Source organism: Lemur catta, chromosome 4, assembly GCF_020740605.2.
Source record: "Lemur catta isolate mLemCat1 chromosome 4, mLemCat1.pri, whole genome shotgun sequence".
NCBI classification, from domain to species: domain Eukaryota; kingdom Metazoa; phylum Chordata; class Mammalia; order Primates; family Lemuridae; genus Lemur; species Lemur catta.
Window position 1 is genome coordinate 56,938,834 of NC_059131.1, and position 21,447 is coordinate 56,960,280.

General features: G+C 35.6%; 1 protein-coding gene across 1 annotated transcript in view; it reads left to right on the top strand.

Moving 5' to 3' along the window:
• Positions 1–21,447, top strand: part of ALMS1 (ALMS1 centrosome and basal body associated protein) — a 161,207-nt gene that overhangs the window by 98,036 nt on the left and 41,724 nt on the right. Inside the window, exons 14-15 of the mRNA XM_045549868.1 lie at positions 2,229–2,366; positions 4,662–4,832. Of these exons, the coding sequence (XP_045405824.1) occupies positions 2,229–2,366; positions 4,662–4,832 (309 nt within the window). The remainder of the gene's footprint in view (positions 1–2,228; positions 2,367–4,661; positions 4,833–21,447) is intronic.

Genomic DNA, 21,447 nt, shown 5'->3' on the forward strand with positions numbered 1-21,447 from the left:
CCACTGATTATGTGTACAGGAAAAAATCAAATCACATAAATCACTACTGCACCTAAACCAAAATGTATAGTATTCCAGGAATATTAAATGTAAAAAGGAAAAGTTTAAACTTTTAGAATTTAGATGGTCTATCCTTATGACCATGAGATAATTAAGGATTTCTTAAACAAGACACACAAAGCACAGATCCTAAAAGAAAAATGTAATCAAAGTGACATTATTAAAATGAAAATTGTGTGCATAAAAGGTACCATAAGCAATGAAAAGACAAGATACGGACTGAGAGAAGATATTTGGACCTTATATAACATACAAAGAAATTTTACAAGAATGTTCATTGCAATGCTTTTCAATACTAAGAAGCTTTTCAATACTTTTCAAAGCTGTAAATTGATCAACAGGTGAATTGATATATTAATAGAATAGAGCACTACCTAACATCGGAATCAGAGTCACATATCTTAATGTGACTAAATCTCAAAATCACATTGAATGAAAAAGGCATGTTGCTTAAAGGTACACACAGTATTATACTTTTTGTATAAAGTTTAGAGACATGCATAACAATACTGTACATTGTTGATTATTATATGCAGTGTAGTAAAGAGTTAAAAAACATCCTTGAGATTGATAAACTCTAAATTCAGTATAAAGGTTACTCTTGAGAAGAGAGAATGGCATCATTGAGACCTTACACAGGAAATCATTGTATCTACAATGTTTTCTTTCTTAAGCTCTGTGGAAGATACTTTGGTGTTCATTATGTTGTATACTTTTAGTAATCCTGAAATATTTTATTAACATTAAAAAATTTTAATGATCTAAAAATTTCAGAAGATGTTGAGAGATTAGGAAGATTGGAGTAATAGAAATTAGAAGAATGAATAAATTTAAAAGACATAGCATGGTAAATAACAAGAGTGGTGTTTGTTATGTTTTAAGTAATCTCTATTGCCTTTCTGATTTTTTTGTTGAAGAGTATTCCTACTCACAGATAAGAAATGAAAAATGGGCCAGGTGTGGTGGCTCACGCCTGTAATCCTAGCACTCTGGGAGGCTGAGGTGGGTGGATCACTCAAGGTCAGGAGTTCGAGACCAGCCTGAGCAAGAGCGAGACCCTGTCTCTACTAAAAATAGAAAGAAATTATCTGGCCAACTAAAACATATATAGAAAAAAAAAAATTAGCCGGGCATGGTGGCGCATGCCTGTAGTGCCAGCTACCCAGGAGGCTGAGGCAGTAGGATTGCTTAAGCCCTGGAGTTTGAGGTTGCTGTAAGCTAGGCTGATGCCATGGCACTCACTCTAGCCCGGGCAACAAAGCGAGACTCTGTCTCAGAAAAAAAAAAAAAGAAAGAAAGAAATGAAAAATGATCAAGAAAAACAGAAAGAATAGAGAAATAGAAAATATTAGACAAATTTAAAAAGCTAGAACTACATGAGATTTTTTTAAATTATATAAGAATGCTATATATAAAATACAGGTGATACAAATGCTTTTCTTGGATTATATGGAATACCAAAATTGTTTCCGTAAGTGATAAAAACTTTGACTAGGCCAAAAAACTTGAAAGCATTGTTCAAATCTACTTTTTTACTTTGAAAAACATACCTGATCTCTCTCTCTCTCTCTCTCTCTTTCTCTCTCTAAATATGTACACACACACACATATATATATGTGTATTTTTTTTTTAAGAGAGACTTACTCTGTTGCCCAGGCTGGAGTGCTCATAGTGTGGTTATAGCCACTGCTCAAGTGATCCTCCTGCCTCAGCCTCCTACAGGTATGTGCCACCGTGCTGGCTAATTTTTGTTTTTGTTTTTTTTTTTGTAGAGACAGGGTCTGTATTGCTCAGGGTGGTCTCAAACTCCTGGCCTCAAGCGATCCTCCTGCCTCTTCTCCCAAAGTGCTGGGATTACAGGCGTGAGCTACCACACCAGGCCTATACTTTTTTTCTTTCTTTTTTTTTTTTTTTTTTTACCATTATATCAAGCCATCAAAGAACAGATTTTATTTAAAGTGTTATTATATTTAAATTGTTATACACTAAAAATATGGAAAACTTTCTAATTTATGTCATAGTTTTTACATAGTGGAGCCTAAGAGGTGCTTTTTTCCTAATATAAAGGGATTTGAAGTTTTATTTGTGGGTGTTTTTTGGAGGGAGTTACTTGCCTATGATGTTTATCTTTTTCTTCTCTGTGAGATCAAATATGTTGTTATTCCAGATGCTTCAGTTCAAGTGCCCATTACTGGTGATGAGAACCTCTCAGACAAAAAACAGAAAGAAGAAATCATTAGTACAAGGGCAGTGACTAACATTGCCCAGCCTGAAGAAAAAGAATCCTTGCAGAAAGACACTGCAGGTAGCTAAACTGGATTGTCTGCATATTATTTTCTTCTGGTATTCTAAAATGAGACTATTCCTTTAAGGATATAAATAGAAGTGTATTCTCTATTCTCTTTTTGCTATCTTCAGTCCTCCGTTATTTTGTTCATATTTAAAATAGTTAAGCTACATTTTTTATATACTTTGGCAGGTAAAATTGGCCTATTTAAAGCTCTCTGAGATTATTTCTGGAGAACTTTTGGATATAGTAAACAAATTAATCTCATTGCCAGAAATTCACTTAATGGATTTTTACCTCTGCTGAAAAAAATATTTCAACACCATGATATACTGACTCTGTAATACCGTTGTTGTATATAATCCTTTATTCTTTTCGAATTCAGCTTGTTAACTTCCTACCTTTCTGGTTATTTTACTTCATTTGGATTATTCTGATTAAAAATGTCTATAATAACGTGTTCAGTTAGGATTAGTTTCAGCTCTGAGGGATGAAAACAAAAACAAAATAACATTGGCTTAAAGAAGACAGAAAATTATTTCTCTATCTCCTAAAAACCCAAAGGTAGACATCCAGTGGTGACATCGTGTTCCAGAGTATGCAGGAAACAAAGCTCTTGCTCTCCTGTTACTCTAACACTTTTGGCCTCCATTTTCAAGCTGAAGCCATCAGCCTCTATTCCAGCAAACAGGAAGAAAGGGAAAGAAAAAGCATATTTCTTCCTTTACGCATACTTCTCAGAAGTTACATGTACCATTCCTCTTACATCCTGTTGGCCAGACTTAGACACATGGTCACACCAAGCCAAATTGCCAGGGAGGCTGGGAAATAGTCTTTATTCAGGTACCCATATGCCCGGCTAAAGTTAGGTTCTATTTTTGAGGAAAAGAAAAATGGATATTAGAGGACAGGTGGCAGTTTCTGCCACAATTGTAAACTAGAAACATATTTTAGAGCATAGTTCTCCACTTCTCTTCTTTATGTATTGCTTTTCTAAAAAAGATACTGTATTCTGCGCAACACTTCAAAATTTTGCTCCGTTTTTTTACTGTTGCTAAATGAATGGTCCAGAAACAGTTTTGATCACATTAGTCTCCTAATCAAAAACTTTAGTTTCCATTGCCTTAAAAACAAATCTAAACTCTTTTAGCATAGTCTTCCAGGACATCAAAATCAGCTCCCAAACAACCTTTAGAATGCTAGTTCTTACTTCTTTTCCTCATAAATTCTATAATCAAACAAACCACATACTTGCACTATTTCTTGGTTGCTCAGTTGCTTTCCTGACCTCATTCTTTTGTTATGTAGTCACTTTTGCCTAAAATGCCTTTTTCTTTTTTTTTTTTTTTTTTTTTTTTTTGAGACAGAGTCTCGCTGTGTTGCCCGGGCTAGAGTGAGTACCATGGCGTCAGCCTAGCTCACAGCAACCTCAAACTCCTGGGCTCAAGTGATCCTCCTGCCTCAGGCTCCCGAGTAGCTGGGACCACAGGCATGCGCCACCATGCCCAGCTAATTTTTTATATATATATATTTTAGTTGGCCAGATAATTTCTTTCTATTTTTAGTAGAGACGGGGTCTCGCTCTTGCTGAGGCTGATCTTGAACTCCTGACCTCAAGCAATCCACCCACCTCGGCCTCCCAGAGTGTTAGGATTACAGGCGTGAGCCACCGCGCCCTGCCTAAAATGGCTTTTTCTTTCCATCTCAATGTATATCGCATCTTAGCTGTCTTCCAATGTCTAAGTCAATTGTCCAGAGTTCTGTGATACTCCTAGCTGAAATTAGCTTTTCCCCCATTGGATATTATACCTTTTTATCTGTCTCTCTTTTATGCTGTAATTCATTAACTTGGTAAGACATCTATTTATGTACATGACTTTTGACCCCATTTTAGATTGTTTTCTAAACACATTTCTGAGTGGTCTTTCTATTTTTTTCTTAATGCCAGTAACAAAGCCTTTCACATAATAGATGCTTAAGAGGTATTTTTAAACATTTTTTGTTGGCCAGGAGCATTGGTTCACACCTGTATTCCCAGCACTTTGGGAGGCGGAGGCAGGAGGATCTCTTGAGGTCAGGAATTTGTCTCTACAAAAAATAAAAATATTATCCAGGTGTGATGCATGCCTGTAGTCCCAGCCACTCAGGAGGCCGAGGCAGGAGGATCACTTAAGTCCAAGAAGTCAAGGTTACAGTGAGCTATGATCACATCACTGCACTCCCGCCTGGGCAACAGTGAGACCTGTCTCTAAAAAAAATAAAATAAAATCGTCAACTTCCTGTTTGTATAATGTATTAATTTCCCTCTTTTAGATTCCAGTGGTGTTACTGCTGCAGAGCACTCAGCTCAAGTACAAGACACAAAGATTAAAAACCTACCAGACACTAAAGCCATTAAACAGAAAGAGAAGATCCATAGTAAGATGACAGTTCCTATGGAAGCCTGGCCAGAAGATGAAGAATCCTTACAGATAGATATTGAAGGTAATGGGATTGAGAGGTGTGTGTGTGTTTGTGTGTGTGTATGTGTACCTGTGTCTCTGTGTGTACATGAGTGTCAGTGTATGTGTGTTTCCATTTCATTCTGATGAGAATATGGTCCCATGATTTAAATAAAGGTTCTTTTTTTTTTTTGCTTTCTTATGCAAATACTTTCAATGCTACTTTATCTTTGTGGATATTTGTATGGATTTATAAAATAATTTTTACTTATAGAAAAAGATAGTAGCAACTTAGAAACAAGATTATAAATAAATATGTAAGGCTGATATCTATTGGAAGTGAAACATCATGTCTCAGTACTAAAACAGGGAAAACCTAAAGGTATACCAGAAGACTGTTACAAAGACAGTGAGAGCATAAATATAATATAAACTTTTAAAACATTACAGTAAAACAGAACCAAAATCAAATATATTTATGTTTTTTTATGGCCCCCTTTTTCTGACATAAAAGAAAAGCATGTAGAACACAAACCATTACTACCTGTCAAGCTTTACTTCTTAGAGTAAAATAGAACAGTACCTAGCTAAAGAGAGAAAGGAGTCAAGGAGATAATCTACCTAAACTGTATTTTGAAAATAGTCTTGGTTCAACTGCTTACATCAAGAGTGTATAAAATAAATGATTTTTGACAAGGGTACCAAGACTACACAATGGGGAAATAATTGTCTTTTCAACAAATGGTATTGGGAAGAGTGAATATCCATATTCAAAAGAATGAAATTGACCCTGTCTTTACATCATATACAAAAATTAACTCAAAACGGAGTAGAAACATAAATATAACACCTAAAACTGTAAAACTCCTAGAAGAAAACATAGGGGACAAGCTTCAGGACATTGAACTTGGCAACAATTTCTTGGATATGACACCAAAAGCACAGACAACAAAAGCAAAAATAAACAAATGAGACTGTATCAAACTTGAAAACTTCTACATGCCAGAGGAAACAATAAATAATGAGCGTGAATAGGCAACCTACAGAATGGGAGAAAATATTTGTAAATCACCTATCTGATAAGGGGTTAATATCCAGAATATATAAGGAACTTCTGCAGCTCAACAAGAAGAAAACAACTAACCTTATTTTAAAATGGGCAAAGGACTTGAATAGACAGTTCTTCAAGGATGATATGCTAATGGCTAAATAAGCATATGAAAAGATGCTCAACATCTCTAATCACAACAGAAATGCAAATCAAAACCACAGTGAGATACCACCTCACACCTACTAGGAAGGCCATTATCAAAAGAACAGAAAATAACAAGTATTGGTGCGTCTGCAGAGAAGTTGGAAACGCTGTGCACTCTTGGTGGGAATGTAAAATGGTGCAGGCATTATGGAAAATAGTGTAGGTTCCTCAAAAATTTAAAAAGAATTATCATATGATCCAGCAGTCTCACATCTGGGCATATAACCTAAAGAATTCAGCCTGGTGCAGTGGCTCACATCTATAATTAAGGCACTTTGGGAAGCCGAGGCAGGAGGATCACTTGAGGCCAGGAGTTCAACATCAGCTTGAGCAACATAGCGAGAACCTGTCTCTATATAAACTAGAAAAATTATCTGGGCATGGTGGTGCACGTCTGTAGTTCCAGCCCAAGAGTTTGAGGTTACAGTGAGCTATGATGATGCCACTGCACTCTACCTGGGGTGACACACTGAGACTCTGTCTCAAAAAAAAAAAAAACAAAAAACAAAATTTCTGATTGAGTTACAAAGCAAACTCACTTCCAAGCTATATAACAGAGACATCAAAAGTAAAATAGGATGGGCGTGGTGGCTCACGCCTGTAATCCTAGCACTCTGGGAGTCCGAGGTGGGAGGATCGCTCAAGGTCAGGAGTTCAAGACCAGCCTGAGCAAGAGTGAGACCCCTTCTCTACTAAAAATAGAAAGAAATTAGCTGGACAACTAAAAATATATAGAAAAAATTAGCCAGGCATGGTGGTGCATGCCTGTAGTCCCAGCTACACGAGAGGCTGAGGCAAAAGAATTGTTTGAGCCCAGGAGTTTGAGGTTGCTGTGAGCTAGCCTGACACTACGGCACTCTAGCCCAGGCAACAGAGCAAAATTCTGTCTCAAAAAAAAAAAAAAAAAAGGTAAAATGACTCAGAAAGGTTTAAAGTAAAAATAAAATTTTACTTTCAAAATTTGAAGAAAATTTTTCTTCAAAAAGAAATGTGGGGACATTAATATAGATGAGGTTAAATTCGCCAAAAGTTTTGCAGGAATTAAAGAGGAATATTTTTATACTGATTTACATTCCACAATGCAGATAGTTTGCATAAATCTTTAAACATCAAATAACTTAGCATAAAAAATTCACAAAATGAAAACCGAGGGTTCCATCAATAAGGAAGTTTATGTTGCCTTATAAAAGAATGAAGATATAAAGTTATATGAAAACAACTCTTAGGCTATATCATTAGGCAAAGGGTACTTTAAGGGGTAGAGAGGAAGGTTGAATTTGCTTATGCTGGGGGGAAAGTAAAACAGACCATAAACTAATAGAAAACCCTACGAGACTTTCAAAGAGAAATGAACAAATACAGTATAATAGTAGGGAGCTTGAACACACATAGTTAGCTCATGACAGATTGTGTAGATGAAATTTAGTTTTAAAAAGTGAAATTAAACATCTAGGAATAATGCAAATAATGAGCTTGATCTAATTTATATATACATGTATATGTAAAAGTCTGTATGGTTTAAAAGAACTTAAAAAAATCTTTTCCAAATGACTATAGAGCATTTTTATACCATTTTATTGAGGTATAATTCATCTATTTAAAGTGTTACAATCCAACGGTTTTTACTATATTCACAGATATGTGCAATCAGCCATCACTACAGTCAATTTTAGAATCTTTTCCTCACTACAAAAAGAAATCTGTACCCTTTAGCTGTCATCTCTTTACCTCTTCATCGCCACCTCCCCTGAGACCTAAACAAATACCAATCTACTCTCCATCTCTATAGATTTCCCTATTCCAGACTTTCATATAAATGGATCCATGTAATATGAGGACTTTGGGCCTGGCTTCTTTTAACTCAGCGTGATATTTTCAGAGTTTATCCAAATTATAACATTATCAAACCCATTTGTTTCAATGACTGAATAATATTCCATTGTATGTATATATTAACACTACATTTTATTTATCCATCTGTCCATTGATTGACATTTGGATTATTTCCACCATTTTTCCTATTATGAATAATGCTTCTATAAATTTTCACATACAAGTTTTTATGTGGACATATTTCTCTTAGGGGTGGAATTGATGAGTTATGTAATAACATCATTTGAGGAACTGTCAGACTGTTTGCCAAAGCTGCTGCCCCATTTTGCATTGCAACCAACAGCATATGATTGTTCTAAGTTCTCTATAACCTCAACACTTGTTTTCTGTCTTTTTGATTATAGCCATCCTAGAGTGTGTGAAATAGTATCTCATTTTGCTTTTGATCTGCATTTCCTTCATGACTAATGATGTTTGAGCATCTTTTCATGTGCTTATTGTCCAGGTATATCTTCCTTGGAGAAATGTATATTTGGATTCTGGCCTGGTCTGTAATTAGATTATTTGTCTTTATGTATTCTAGATACATGTACCTTCTCAGATACATGATTTACAAATATGTTCTCCCATTCTGTGTGTTGTCTTTTCACTTTCTTGATGTCCTTTGAAGGACAAAAGTTTTCAATTTTGATGAAGTCTAATTTATCTGTTTTGTTGCTCAGATTTTGGTGTACTATCTAAGCATCCTTTGTCAATCCAAGGTCATAAAGATTTATCTCTGTGTTTTCTTCTAAGAAAAAGTTTTGTCGTTTTAGCTGTTACATGTAGGTTGATTTTTTTTGTATATGGTGTGAGGTAAGGATCCAACCGTATTTCTTTCCCTGTGGATGTCCAGTTGTCACAACATCTTTCTTTCCCAATGAATGGTCTTGGTATTCTTATCAAAAATCATTTCATCATAGTGATGTATGGGTTTGTTTCTGGACTCTTAATAATAATCCATTGATCTATATGTTTATCCTTGTGACAGTACCACACTGTCTTCATTACTGGAGAATTGTAATAAGTTTTGGAATTGAGACGTGCCCTCCAACTTTGTTTTGTTGTTGTTGTTGTTGTTTTGTTTTTTCATAATCCCATTGGCTATTCTGGGTCCCTTGAAATCCACATGAATTTTAGAATCATCTTAGAAATTTCTGCAAAGAGGCAAGCTGGATTCTGATAGGGATTGCATTGAATTTTTAGATCAATTTGAGGAGTATTGCTACCTTAAAAATAAGTCTTTCAATTCATAGCATGGGATGTTTTCCATTTATTTAGATCTTCTTTAATTTTTCAACAATGTTTTCTAGTGTGCAGAGTATAAGTTTTGCACTTTTTAAATTAAATTTATTCCTAAGTATTTTATTCTTTTTGATGCTCTTATGAATAGAATTTTCTTAATTTCATTTTGGATTTGTTTACTGTAAGTGTGTAAAATACAAATGATTTTTGAAAATGCATCTTTTATTCTTCAATCTTACTGAACTCATTTATTAGTTCTAATAGTTTTTAATGGATTTCTTAGGGTTTTCTAGATATGAGATCTTGTCATTTGCAAATATAGTTTTACTTCTTCTTTTGCAATCTGAATGTCTTTTGATTTTATTCGTTTGTTTTTGTCTTTGCCTAATTGCCCTGGCTAGCATTCTAGCACAATGTCAAATAAAAGTGTCAAGAGCCTTCTGTGTTCCTGTCTTAGGGGGCAGGCAGCCAGTCTTTCACCACTTAAGTATAATTTTAGCTGTTCATAGATGCCCTTATCAGATTGAGGAAGTTCTCTCTGTTCCTAGTTTGTTGAGTGTTTTTATTAAGAAAAGGGCTGGATTTCGTCAAATATTTTTTCTGCTTCTATTGAGATGATCAAGTGATTTTTGTTTTTTATTCTATTGACTGATTTTTGGATATTGAGCCAACCTTGCACTCATGGGATAAATCCCACTTGGTCAAAGTGTATAATTCTTTTTTCATGTTACTGGATTTCGTTTATCACTATTTTGTTAAGGATTTTGTTTACATCCATATTCATAAGAGATTACTGGGCTGTTGTTTCCTTTTCTTGTGATACTTTTGTTGAGTTTTCTTATAAGGGTAACATTGGCTTCATAAAATTAGTTGGGATGTGTTCTCTTAATTTTTGGAAGAGTTTATGGAAAAAACTAGTATTATTTCTTCTTTAAATGTTTGGTAGAATTCATTGGAGTATCCATCTGGGCCTGGGCTTTTCTTTGTAGGTAATTTTTTAAATTAATAATTTAATGTCTTCACTTGCCATAGGTTTATTCAGATTGTTATTTCTTGAGTCAGATTCAGTAGTTTGTGACTTTCTAGGAATGGAATTTGTCCATTTCATCTGAGTTATCTAAATTGTTGTCACACCGTTATTCATAGTATTCCTTTATAATCCTTTTTATTTTTGTAAGGTCAATAGTAATATTGCCTCTTTCATTTTTTATGTGAATCTTCTCATTTTATTCTTGGTCAATCTAGCTAAAGGTTTATTAATTTTGTTGATATTTTCAAATAACCAGCTTTTGGTTTCAATTATTTTTTCTCTGTTAATTCTCTATTTCATTCATTTAAACTCTATTATTCTCTTCCTTATGATTATTTGGGTTTTTGTTCATTCTTCTTTTCCTGTTTTCTTAAGGTAGAAATTTAGGGGTTTTTTTTTTACTTGTGCTCTTTCTTTTTTCTTAATATAGGCATTTATAGGTGTAAATTTCCCTCCAAGCTTTAGCTGCATCCCATAAATCTATCATTCATTACAAAGTACTTTCTTATTTCCCTCTTGATTTCTTCTTTAACCCATAGATGATTTAGGGTTTCACATATTTTTCGTATATTTGAGTTTCCTAAATTTTATCCTGCTTTTGATTACTAATTTCATTCTACTGTGATTGGAGAACATACTTTGTATTATTTATATCCTTTTAAGTTTATTGAGGTTTGCTATATGGCCTGGCATACAGTCTATCCTGGAGAATATACTGTATACACTTGAGAAGAATATATATTCTGTTGTTGGGTAGAATGTTCTATATAGGTCTCTAAGATCTAGTTCAATTATGGCATTATTCAAATATTCTATTTTCTGTTAATCTTCTGTTTAGTAGTTCATCCATTATTAAAAATGGGATAGTAAAGTCTTCAACTATTACTGTTGAATTATCTGTTTCTGCATTTCTGTATGTTTTTGCTCATCTATTTTAATGTTCTTTAATTTGGTGCATATATGTTTATTTTTATCTCTTCCTAATTGATGACCCTTTTATCATTATAAAGTATCCTTCTTTATCTGTAGTAACATTTTGTATTTTAGAATCTGTTTTGTCTGATATTAGTATAGCCACTCCAGCTTTCTTATGGTTGTCATCTGTGTGATATATTTTTCCATCTGTACTTTCAGTCTGTTTGTATTTTGGGGTTTGTTTGTTTTTTTTTTTTTTTTTTTGAGACAAAGTTTTACTCTTTTGCTTAGGCTAGAGTGCAGTCGTGCTATCATATCTCACTGTAACCTCAAACTCCTGGTCTCAAGCGATCCTACCACCTCAGACTCCTGAGTAGCTAAAACTACAGGTGTGCACCACCACACCCAGCTAATTTCTTTATTTTTTTGTAGAGATGGGGTATCACTATGTTGTACAGTTTGGTCCCAAACTCCTGGCCTCAAAAGATCCTCCCACCTTGGCCTCCCAAAGTGGTGAGATTATAGGCATGAGCCACCATGCCCAGCTCTATTTGTATTTTTAAATCTACAAGTATGTTTCTTATAGATAGTATATAGTAGGGTCATGGGGGGGGTTGTTTTGTTTTTGGTTTTTTGTCTTTTTTTTTTTTTTTTTGAGACAGAGTCTCTCTCTGTCACCCTGGCTAGAGTGCAGTGGCATGATCATAGCTCACCACAACCTCGAACTCCTGGGCTCAAGTGATATCCTCCTGCCTCAGCCTCCCAAGTAGCTGCATGCCACCACACCTGGCTAGTTTTTTCTATTTTTAGTAGAGATGGGATCTCACTCTTGCTCAGGCTGGTCTCGAACTCCTGACCTTAAGCAATCCTCCCACCTTGGCTAGGATTACAGGAGTGAGCCACTATGCGCAGACAGATCACATTTTTTTATACAGTCTGACAATCTCTGCCTTTTCACTGAATTGTTTAATCCATTCATAGTTAATGTTATTATTGATATAGTTGTATTTACATCTGCCATTTTACTTTTTGTTTTCTTTATGTCTTTTCCTGGCAATATAGTAGATTACATATCCTGAAAAACTCTCTTGAAGAAAATAACTAGAATGCCATATTGATATAGATAAATGATTGAATAAATAAGTAAATGGGGAGAAATGACAGTTTCCTATGCAGAATTCCAAATAATGTATGTATAGATTCCACCCTCAAGGAGGTGGAGCATAACTCCACACTCTTAAAGAATGGGTTGCACATTAGTAACTTCATTCCAAAGAGTGTACTGTAGGAAGGGGAAAGAAGAGTAACTTTATAGTAAGGAACCGTGATAAACAGTAACTCAGCCAGGTTGTCAAGGTCAACATCAACAGTGATAAGTGATACTGATGGTATCCACCCTTAATATGTAATGAGAAATGCACTTTAAGTCTTAAGTCTTCCTTCCAAAAACCCATAACCCTAGTCTGATGAGTAAAACTTCAGACAAACCCAAATAAGGGACATTTATACTTGACCATACTTCTCAAAACTGTCAGGGTGAGTCTGAAAAACTGTCACAGACCTAAGAGAAGCCTAAGGAGACATGACAACTAAATGTAATGTGGTCTCTTGGATGGGATCCTAGAACAGAAAAAGAATATTAGGTAAAAAGTAAGGAAATACTAATGAAGCATGGACTTTGGTTAATAATAATGTATCTTTACTGGTTCATTTATTATAATATGTAGTATAATTGCAAGATGTTAACAGGGGAAACTGGGTAGAGAGTATAGGGAACTATCTATATTGTCTTCACAGTTTTTCTGTAAATCTAAACTATTCTAAAATAAGATTTATTTTTAAAAATTCATGCATCCATTCTGACATTAGAGCAGGTTGATAGATAAGAAAGGGAAAAGCTTGTCTTTCCAGTATCATGTCAAGTAAATGTAGAAGGAAAAACAGTTAGAAATTTCCATATTATAACCATCATATTAATAATAGATTTAACCAAGAATCATCAATTAATGATAAAATCATGAAGTAAAAATTATTGCAGGTATTAAAACAATTATTCAGTGATTCTTGTTAAAGCCTGGTGAGGCAGACTTTGTTCAAGACCATAGTGATATAGGTATAGGGACCACTACAACAGGAGTTTTCAGTGGGGGAGAGATTGGGCTCAACTCCAAATACATCATGGGCAAGTGAGAATTTACAGTCAAGGAGCAGGGTGGGAGTCAGTGGATGTAAAATTATTAAAAGATAACATCAAGGGTAAGAGAGTTTCTGGCTAAACAGACCTAACAGGGATTTTTGCTAAAAACAGTCCAGGGTGATCAGATCACCTAGAGAATGGTGGAGGATGAGGAACCTCATCAAATATGGAGGGCAGTCAGATATCAAGGGTGGAGATGTCTTGCTAAACTGACTTAGCAGAGTTCTTGATAAAACTCGCCTTTATAAGGAAGAGCACAGATGAGCTAGAAGAGTCAGAAGCCTGGCTAAAATTTGGTCAAAGAATCTTTGTAAGGAAGCAAGATATTTATACAGCCTCAAAATATCTTACCACAAATAACTCATTAATTACAAAAGGAAGAAAGTTACCTTTACAGTGGAGAACTCTGGACATCATCTTAACCAAGTAAAGTTAATAGCACCAGTGATGGGACAGATTGAAATCGTGTATTTCCAGATGTGATGCATTTAGAAGGACACATTACTTACATAGAATTTTTGTCAAAAATGCATAACTTGAATGTAATCACAATGAAACTCAGACAAACTCAAATTGAAGGACATTCTGCAAACAACTGACTTATCCTTATCAAAAACGTTAGTGTCATGAAAGACAAAAGCTGACAAACAGTTCTAGATTAAAGGAGACTAAAGAGACATGGCAGCTAAATGCAGTTAAGATGCTAGGTTGTACTCTAGTACAGGGGAAAAAATGCTATAATGGACAATTTGGGAACAATTACTGAAATTTGAACACACTGCACACTAGTATCATATCAATGTTTAATTAACTGTATTTGATGATTATACCATGATATGTAAGGGGATGTCTTTCTCACTAGGATATCCAGGGTGAAAGGCCACAGTATCTACAACTTATTACTTAATGGTCAGATAAAATAGGAATAATTTGTATATATTTATAGGTTGTGAGAGATAAGGCCAATGTAGGAAAATGTTAATGATTGATGAATCTAAGGGAAAGCTATAGAAGTTCATTGTATGGTTCTTACAATTTTTTGGTAGGATTGAAATTTTTTTTACAAAATAAAAAGTTTAAAGACTATACAAGATTAATCAGAAAGAGTCTATAAAGGATGGTGAGAGTGGTATAGGAAGTGGCTCTATAAAAGAAAAAAAAATTTTTTTTCTATACAGTAGTCCCCCCTTATCTGCAGGAATACGCTCCAAGACCCCCAGAGGATGCCTGAAACCATGGATAATATCGAATCCTTTATATACTATGTTTTTTCTTATGCATACATAACTATGATAAGGTTTAATTCATAAATTAGGAAGAGTAAGAGATTAATAACAATAATAAAATAGAATAATTATAAGAATATATCATTAAAATTATATAAATGTGGTCTCTCTTAAAATATCATATTGTACTGTACCTACCCTTCTTGTGATGATGTGAGATGACACAATGCCTAAGTAATGAGATAAAGTGAAGTGAATGATGTAGGCATTGTGATGTAGGCATTATGATACTATTGACGTTCCATATTTCTGAATCTGTGTAACTATCCCTTACTTGCAGTAAATGGCTTGGTGTCACTTATTTCGGGATCCCTTGCTAATGTCTTCCTTACAGGCTCAATGCTTTATGACACAGCACATTGCTGTCACTTGGAACATGTTTTCTGTTCATTGCTTCCACTCACAAATTTAATGTCTTTTGCATCTTTAAGCACTTATCATGTGCTGTGGCCTTAACTTTTACAGTTTGGGGCGCAACAGCAAAACCAGCATGAGTTTCTTTTTCCTTCACAATTTCATGGATAGAAGATTTGTTCTTACCATGGATCTTAGCAACCTCCCTCTACAGTTTTTTTTTTTCTTTCCTTACATCATAAATTTCATCTTTTCACTTAAGGGAAGCACTTTATGGCTTCTCTTTGGCATATGCAAATTACCAGCCTCACCATTCTTGGGCTTTGGAGCCATTATTAAGTAAAATCAGGGTTACTTGAACAAATACAAGTACTGCAGTACCGAGACAGTCAATCTGATAACCAAGACAGCTACAAAGTGACTAATGGGTAGGTAGCGTAGACAGCGTGGGTACACTGGACAAAAGGAGGATTCACATCACAGGGTGGGATGGAGTGGACCAGTGTGAGATTTCATCTTGCTACTCAAAACAGTGCACACTTTAAAACTTACAAATTATTTATTTGTGGGATTTTCCATTAAATATTTTTGGACCACAGTTGACTATGAGTAAATAAAACCTCAGAAAGTGAAACCACAGATTAGAGGGACTATTGTACTCACACATCATGTGTGGTTTGTTCCCTCACGTTAAGCAATTCTAACACTAACAACCTAGAGTTAGCATAGACCCCATGGGTTGTAGGCTCAGTCCCACAAGACTTCCCCCATACTTCAGACACCAGTTGCAAGTCTTGGCCTCCTGTATTTCTGACCAACTAGCTCTAAATCAGGGGTGGGGGGATCCCACTACTCCCTCCTCAGGTTTGACAATTTGATAGAATGGCTCATAAAACTCAGGGAAAATTTAGTTAACATTTCTTCATTTATTATAAAGGATAGTCCAAAGGATAAACGTGAACAGCCAAATGAAGAGATACATGGACAAGGTATGGAGAAGGGGTGCAGAGCTTCCATGTCCTCTCTGGGCCTGCCACCTTCCCAGTACCTCCTGTGTTCACCAACCTGGAAGCTCTTGGAACTTCTTTGGTTAGGGTTTTTATGGAAGCTTCATTATGTAGGCATGGTGGATTAAATCATTGGCCTTCAGTGATTAGCTCAACCTGCAGCCCCTATCCCTTCCACAGAGATGGTGGGGATGGAAGTTCCAACCCTCTAATCACATGACTGGTTTCCTTGGCATCCAACCCCCATCCTTAGGGGCTTTCCAAAATTCACCTCATTAACATAAACTCAGGTGTGGCTGAAAGCACTTGTTATGAGTAAGACTCTCATTTCATCATTATCACTCCTGAACTGTCTCAGGAGCCAGGGACAAAAACAAAATATTATAATAAAAGATGTTCATATTACTCTTATCACTTAGGAAATTACAGCGGCTTTAGGAGCCCTCGCCAAGAGCTGAGGACAAGACCAAAATATGTAATATATATTAATTAATCACAACATCACACTTTGTAAGGTATTAAAATGAATTATACAGTGATAATAGTTAAAAGGATGCTACAAGGACAAGTGGCTGATACATCAATGGAAATACTTAAATACAATGGACATTTATGATAAAGTTGCCATTTCAGATCAGTTTGGAAAAAAATAAATTATTTGACAAATAATGCCAAGATGCTTTGTTAGCCATTTGGAGTTTGGGGAGAATTTAAGTTGTAGCCCTACCTTACTTACTCCTGTCACCAAAATCCACATATTTCAAAGATCTATGTATAAAAAAAGAGATCATATTACAAAAGTCTTAGATGAAGGCATGGATTATTATGACTTTTCTAATAAAGTGGAATGGGGGAAGGCTTCCAAGATCTGACAAAATCTAGGAGTCATACAGGCAAAGATTTGACAAATTTATCTACATATTAAAGTTTCTTCTTGATAGAAAATACTGTAATGCAAAGCCAATTTATAAATGGAAAGTGGGAAAACAGTTTTAAGAAATTGAGAAACTTGAGAAAAGAGACTAATTTTCTTACTATGCAAAGAGCTTTTTACAAATCAAAGACAACCTTCATAGAAAAACAGTCAATGGACATGAACTGGACGTTTATAGTAAAAGAAATACAAATGGCCATTACAAGACCTGAAATAATACTTAACGTTCTTAATAATTAACGAAATATGCTAAAACCACTGATTTTGTTTTGCCTATCACAATAGCACAGAAGAAAAGATTTGGTGATCTTTAGTATGGTTGAGTACATGGGAAAACATTCACATACTCTCATGAGACTATTGTTAGAAGTACAAATTTGTTGCAACATTTTTTGAAGGTGCGGGGCAATTTGGCAATATCTAACTAATATTGAAGTGAATTTTCCCTTTTTACCCAGCATTTCCACTTACAGAAATTATAGATATACAGATAAACTGTACCCAGAAAAATAAAATTACACACATACACACAATAGGATATTCACTGTAGTGTGCTTTAGAAACAATTGGGAAAAAACCAAATACCTACTTAAATTATGATACATCAAATCAGTTTATATAAAATGTTTGTATATGCTTAAAATTTTTATTTGAACAAATATTTTTGTACTACTCAGCAGGAATTTAAATGGACATAAGAAACCTTGTTTAATAGTAGTTCTCACTGGAAAGTGGGACTAGAGGAGGTGCAGTGATAGCAGGGAGACTTTTATTTTTCACCTTATTTGGATATTTTGCATGTTTAATTTTTTAAAAAACAGTAAATCATATTTTCAGTGTACTTTGATATATTTTGGAGAAATTTTGCAAATGCTGTGTATAAAATTAATACCATTATCAGAAGTAAATAACCACCTTAACTGGTTGGACCTTTACTATCAATAAAGTGCCGTGAGATGATTATCTAATCCTGATGCTCTGTAGAGCCCTTTGTATCTAAGAAATTTAGCTTGCTCATTTTTACTGTTTCCTATACATTTTACTTCAGTTCCAAATCAGGGGGACTGTGTTGGTTGAAAATATTGATATTTTAAAACAAACATATTTTAGAGTAATGTTATGTATTTCCTTATTGTTTTACTTGTTTAGAGTATATTCTAGATAGCCCTTCAAAGCTTTGCTTCTTTTATCCTGTTGCCAAGGTATTCTTTCTGAAATACAGCCATAATTATGTTACTCCTGTGTTTAAAATGGTATACTGGGTCTTCATTTCTTTTAAGAAAAAAATCTGAAGTCCTTGACCTGTTGTTCTAGCTCTATAGAACTTCACCCGAAGTAACCTTTCCTGCTGTATTTTCTTCTACTTTACAACTTGTATAAGCCACACACGCTGAATAATTATACTCTTCCTTTATTTGCTTAGTGCTTTCCCACTCATAGGCCTTTGCTCATGCTATTTGATAAAGTGGGGAGAGGCCAGCATGCTCTCCCCGGTTAAAGGGTTGAAGTATGTTGTCAAGGAGAGTGGTACACAATGAGGAAGGAAAGTTATATAGTACTTTTATGCCTTGTTAAGGCATTTGGGTTTTGTTCTAAATGCAAGAAAAAGCCATTGAAAGTTGTTAAATAGAAGATGACAGGTCCAGTTTACATTTTTAAAAGATTACTTTGACCACTGTTTGAAGAATAATTGGGAAAAGGACAAGAAGGGACAGGAGGCCTATTAGAGACATGCAGTATTGTGAGAGGAAATAGAATTGGACAGATTTATGATTGTTTGGTCGGGGTTTAATGGTAGGAACAGAAAGAGAAGGGAGTTGGAAGTATCGAGAACAACTCCCAGATTTTGGTTTGGGCAATAGGGTGATGTGCCATTTATAGAGATATAGAAGATTGGGAGAGGTACAGTTCTAGAGGAGGCTGGAACAGAGTTCATTTAGGGGCATTTAAAATTTGAGGTGGCTGTGGCCAAGTAGATAAATCAAATGTATAGTTGAGTAGATGAATCCAGAGCTCAACAGAGAAATCATACCTTGAAATGTAAGTTTGAGCGTAGTTAACAGCATGAAGATGGTACTAAGAGCCACAGGAAGAGATGAGATCACCTAGAAAGAGAATATAGAATGAGAACATCCCCTGGAATTGGCCATACTGGAGGTCATTGATCATATTAGCAAGAGCAGTTTTAGTCCAATAGTATGGCTGTACTCTGAAGTAATTTGAAGAGTGAATTGGGGTAGGAAAAAAGGGAAAGAACAGGAAAATATATATTTTCCACTTTGGAAGCTTTGCTATGAAGAGGAACAGAGAAATGGGCTAGTGTCTGGAGGAAGATGTGAGGGTTTTCTAAAGATATGATATACTTAATAATGCTTTCAAGCTTTTGGAAATGATCTATTAGAGCGGGAGGGCCTGAAGATGTAAGTCAGATATGAAAGAGAAACGAACCAAGGTCTTGAAAGGAAGCTGGGTTGGCCTCCAGAGCACCAGTGGAGTGACTTGCCTTTTAAAGAAGGAAGGGTGGTCCTGCCTCTGTATCCAAAAAGGTTGTAGGAGCAGGTGGATGGGCATAGGTAGCAGTTGCCTCAGGGCAACCATACGTGATTATCCCTCTACCCAGAATGTTCTTCACCTACTAGGTTTTGTTGGTTTGTTTAGCTCTCCTTTTTACTTCATATTTCAGCCCCCTTAGAGAAGCCTTCTCTAATTACCATTTCTCATTTAAATTGTTCTTATATTACCTTGGTTTTCTCCTTCATAACCTTTAAACCATTTATAATTACATATTTGTTTTTATGTATTTGTTTGATGCAGTAGCTGCAATCTCAAGAACCTGTAGAAACTAAGTGAAATCTCCCAATTTTTAAATATTGTTAGATAATTCTAAAAGTGTACAGTCTTTTTATACTTTAGGTATGAAAGCAGATCCCATGTATCCCACTATACACTAGGAAAATCCATCAGGATTCCTAGAGTATTTGATGGAATTTCTGGTTGCCAATGATCTATAGTATGGGTGAAAAGGATCCCATAGTTGCATGTGTATGTCTTTGTTTCTGCCTATAATGCATATTGCTCCCATATTAGAGTTTATAATTAGGATTTGTGATTGTGTCTTAGCCCATTCCTGCTGCTATGACAAAATACCACAGACTAGGTAATTTATAAATAATAGAAATTTATTTCTCACAGTTCTGGAGGCTGAGAAATCCAAGCTCAAGGTGCCAACAAATTCAGTGTCTGGTGAGAGCTCAGTCTCTGCTTCCAAGATGACACTTTGTTGCTGTGTCCTCACATGGTGAAAGCTGGAAGAGAGCCCTTGTACAGGGATGCTAATCCCATTCACAAAGGTGGAGCCCTCGTGACCTAATCACTTCTTAAAGGCCCCCTCTTTTTTTTTTTTTTTTTTTTTTTTTTGAGACAGAGTCTCACTCTGTTGCCTGGGCTAGAATGCCATGGCATCAGCCTAGCTCACAGCAACCTCAAACTCCTGGGCTAAAGTGATCCTTCTGCCTCAGCCTCCCAGAGTAGCTGGGACTACAGGCATGCGCCACTATGCCCTGCTAATTTTTTTATATATATATTTTTAGTTGTCCAGCTAATTTCTTTCTATTTTTAGTAGAGACGGGGTCTTGCTTTGCTCAGGCTGGTCTCGAACTCCTGACCTCGAGCGATCCTCCCGCCTTGGCCTCCCAGAGTGCTAGGATTACAGGCGTGAGCCACTGCCCCCAGCCAAGGCCCCCTCTTAATACTGTTGTATTGAGGATTAAGTTTCAACCTAAATTTTAGAAGGACACATTCAAATCAGAAAATTGTAAGATGTTATTATATCTAAAAATGCCTCTTTTGATATAGAGTAATGGTTGTCAAAAAGTGAAGATGGAAAGTGGTAAATTTTATGTTACATGTATTTTACCACACTAAAAAATTTTGGAAAAAAATGAAGATAGTTTATATAGAAGGAATTTTATTTTTCATTTTATAGACAGAGTCTTGCTCTGTTGCCTGGGCTAGAGTGCTGTGGCGTCAGCCTAGCTCACAGCAACCTCCAACTCCTGGGCTCAAGGGATCCTCCTGTCTCAGCCTCCCAAGTAGCTGGGACTACAGATGTGCACCACCACACCCAGCTAATTTTTCTATTTTTAGTAGAGATGGGGTCTCACTCTTGCTCAGGCTGGAACTCCTGAGCTCAAGCAATCCTCCCGCCTCAGCCTCCCAGAGTGCTAGGATTACAGGCGTGAGCCATGCACGCCTGGCCTCAGAAAAGGAATTTTAAAAGCCTCTAATAAAACATATAAAAAGATTTTTTTTAATTTCATCTATGTAATTACTGGTGATGAAAATGAAGTCTCAGGCTTCTTAGGTGAAAATGGGGTTACCAATACCTATCTCAATTTTATTAGCAGGATTAAATTTTTTTTATAAAATCAAATATAGAGCACATATCTTGACACCCCCACATATAGCAGCTGCTCTTAGTTCTGGAGAACTAAAGTACCTTCCTTGAGGTCACATAGCAGGTCAGTGGTACAGTCCAGCCCAGAATCCAGGTCTTTTGACCCA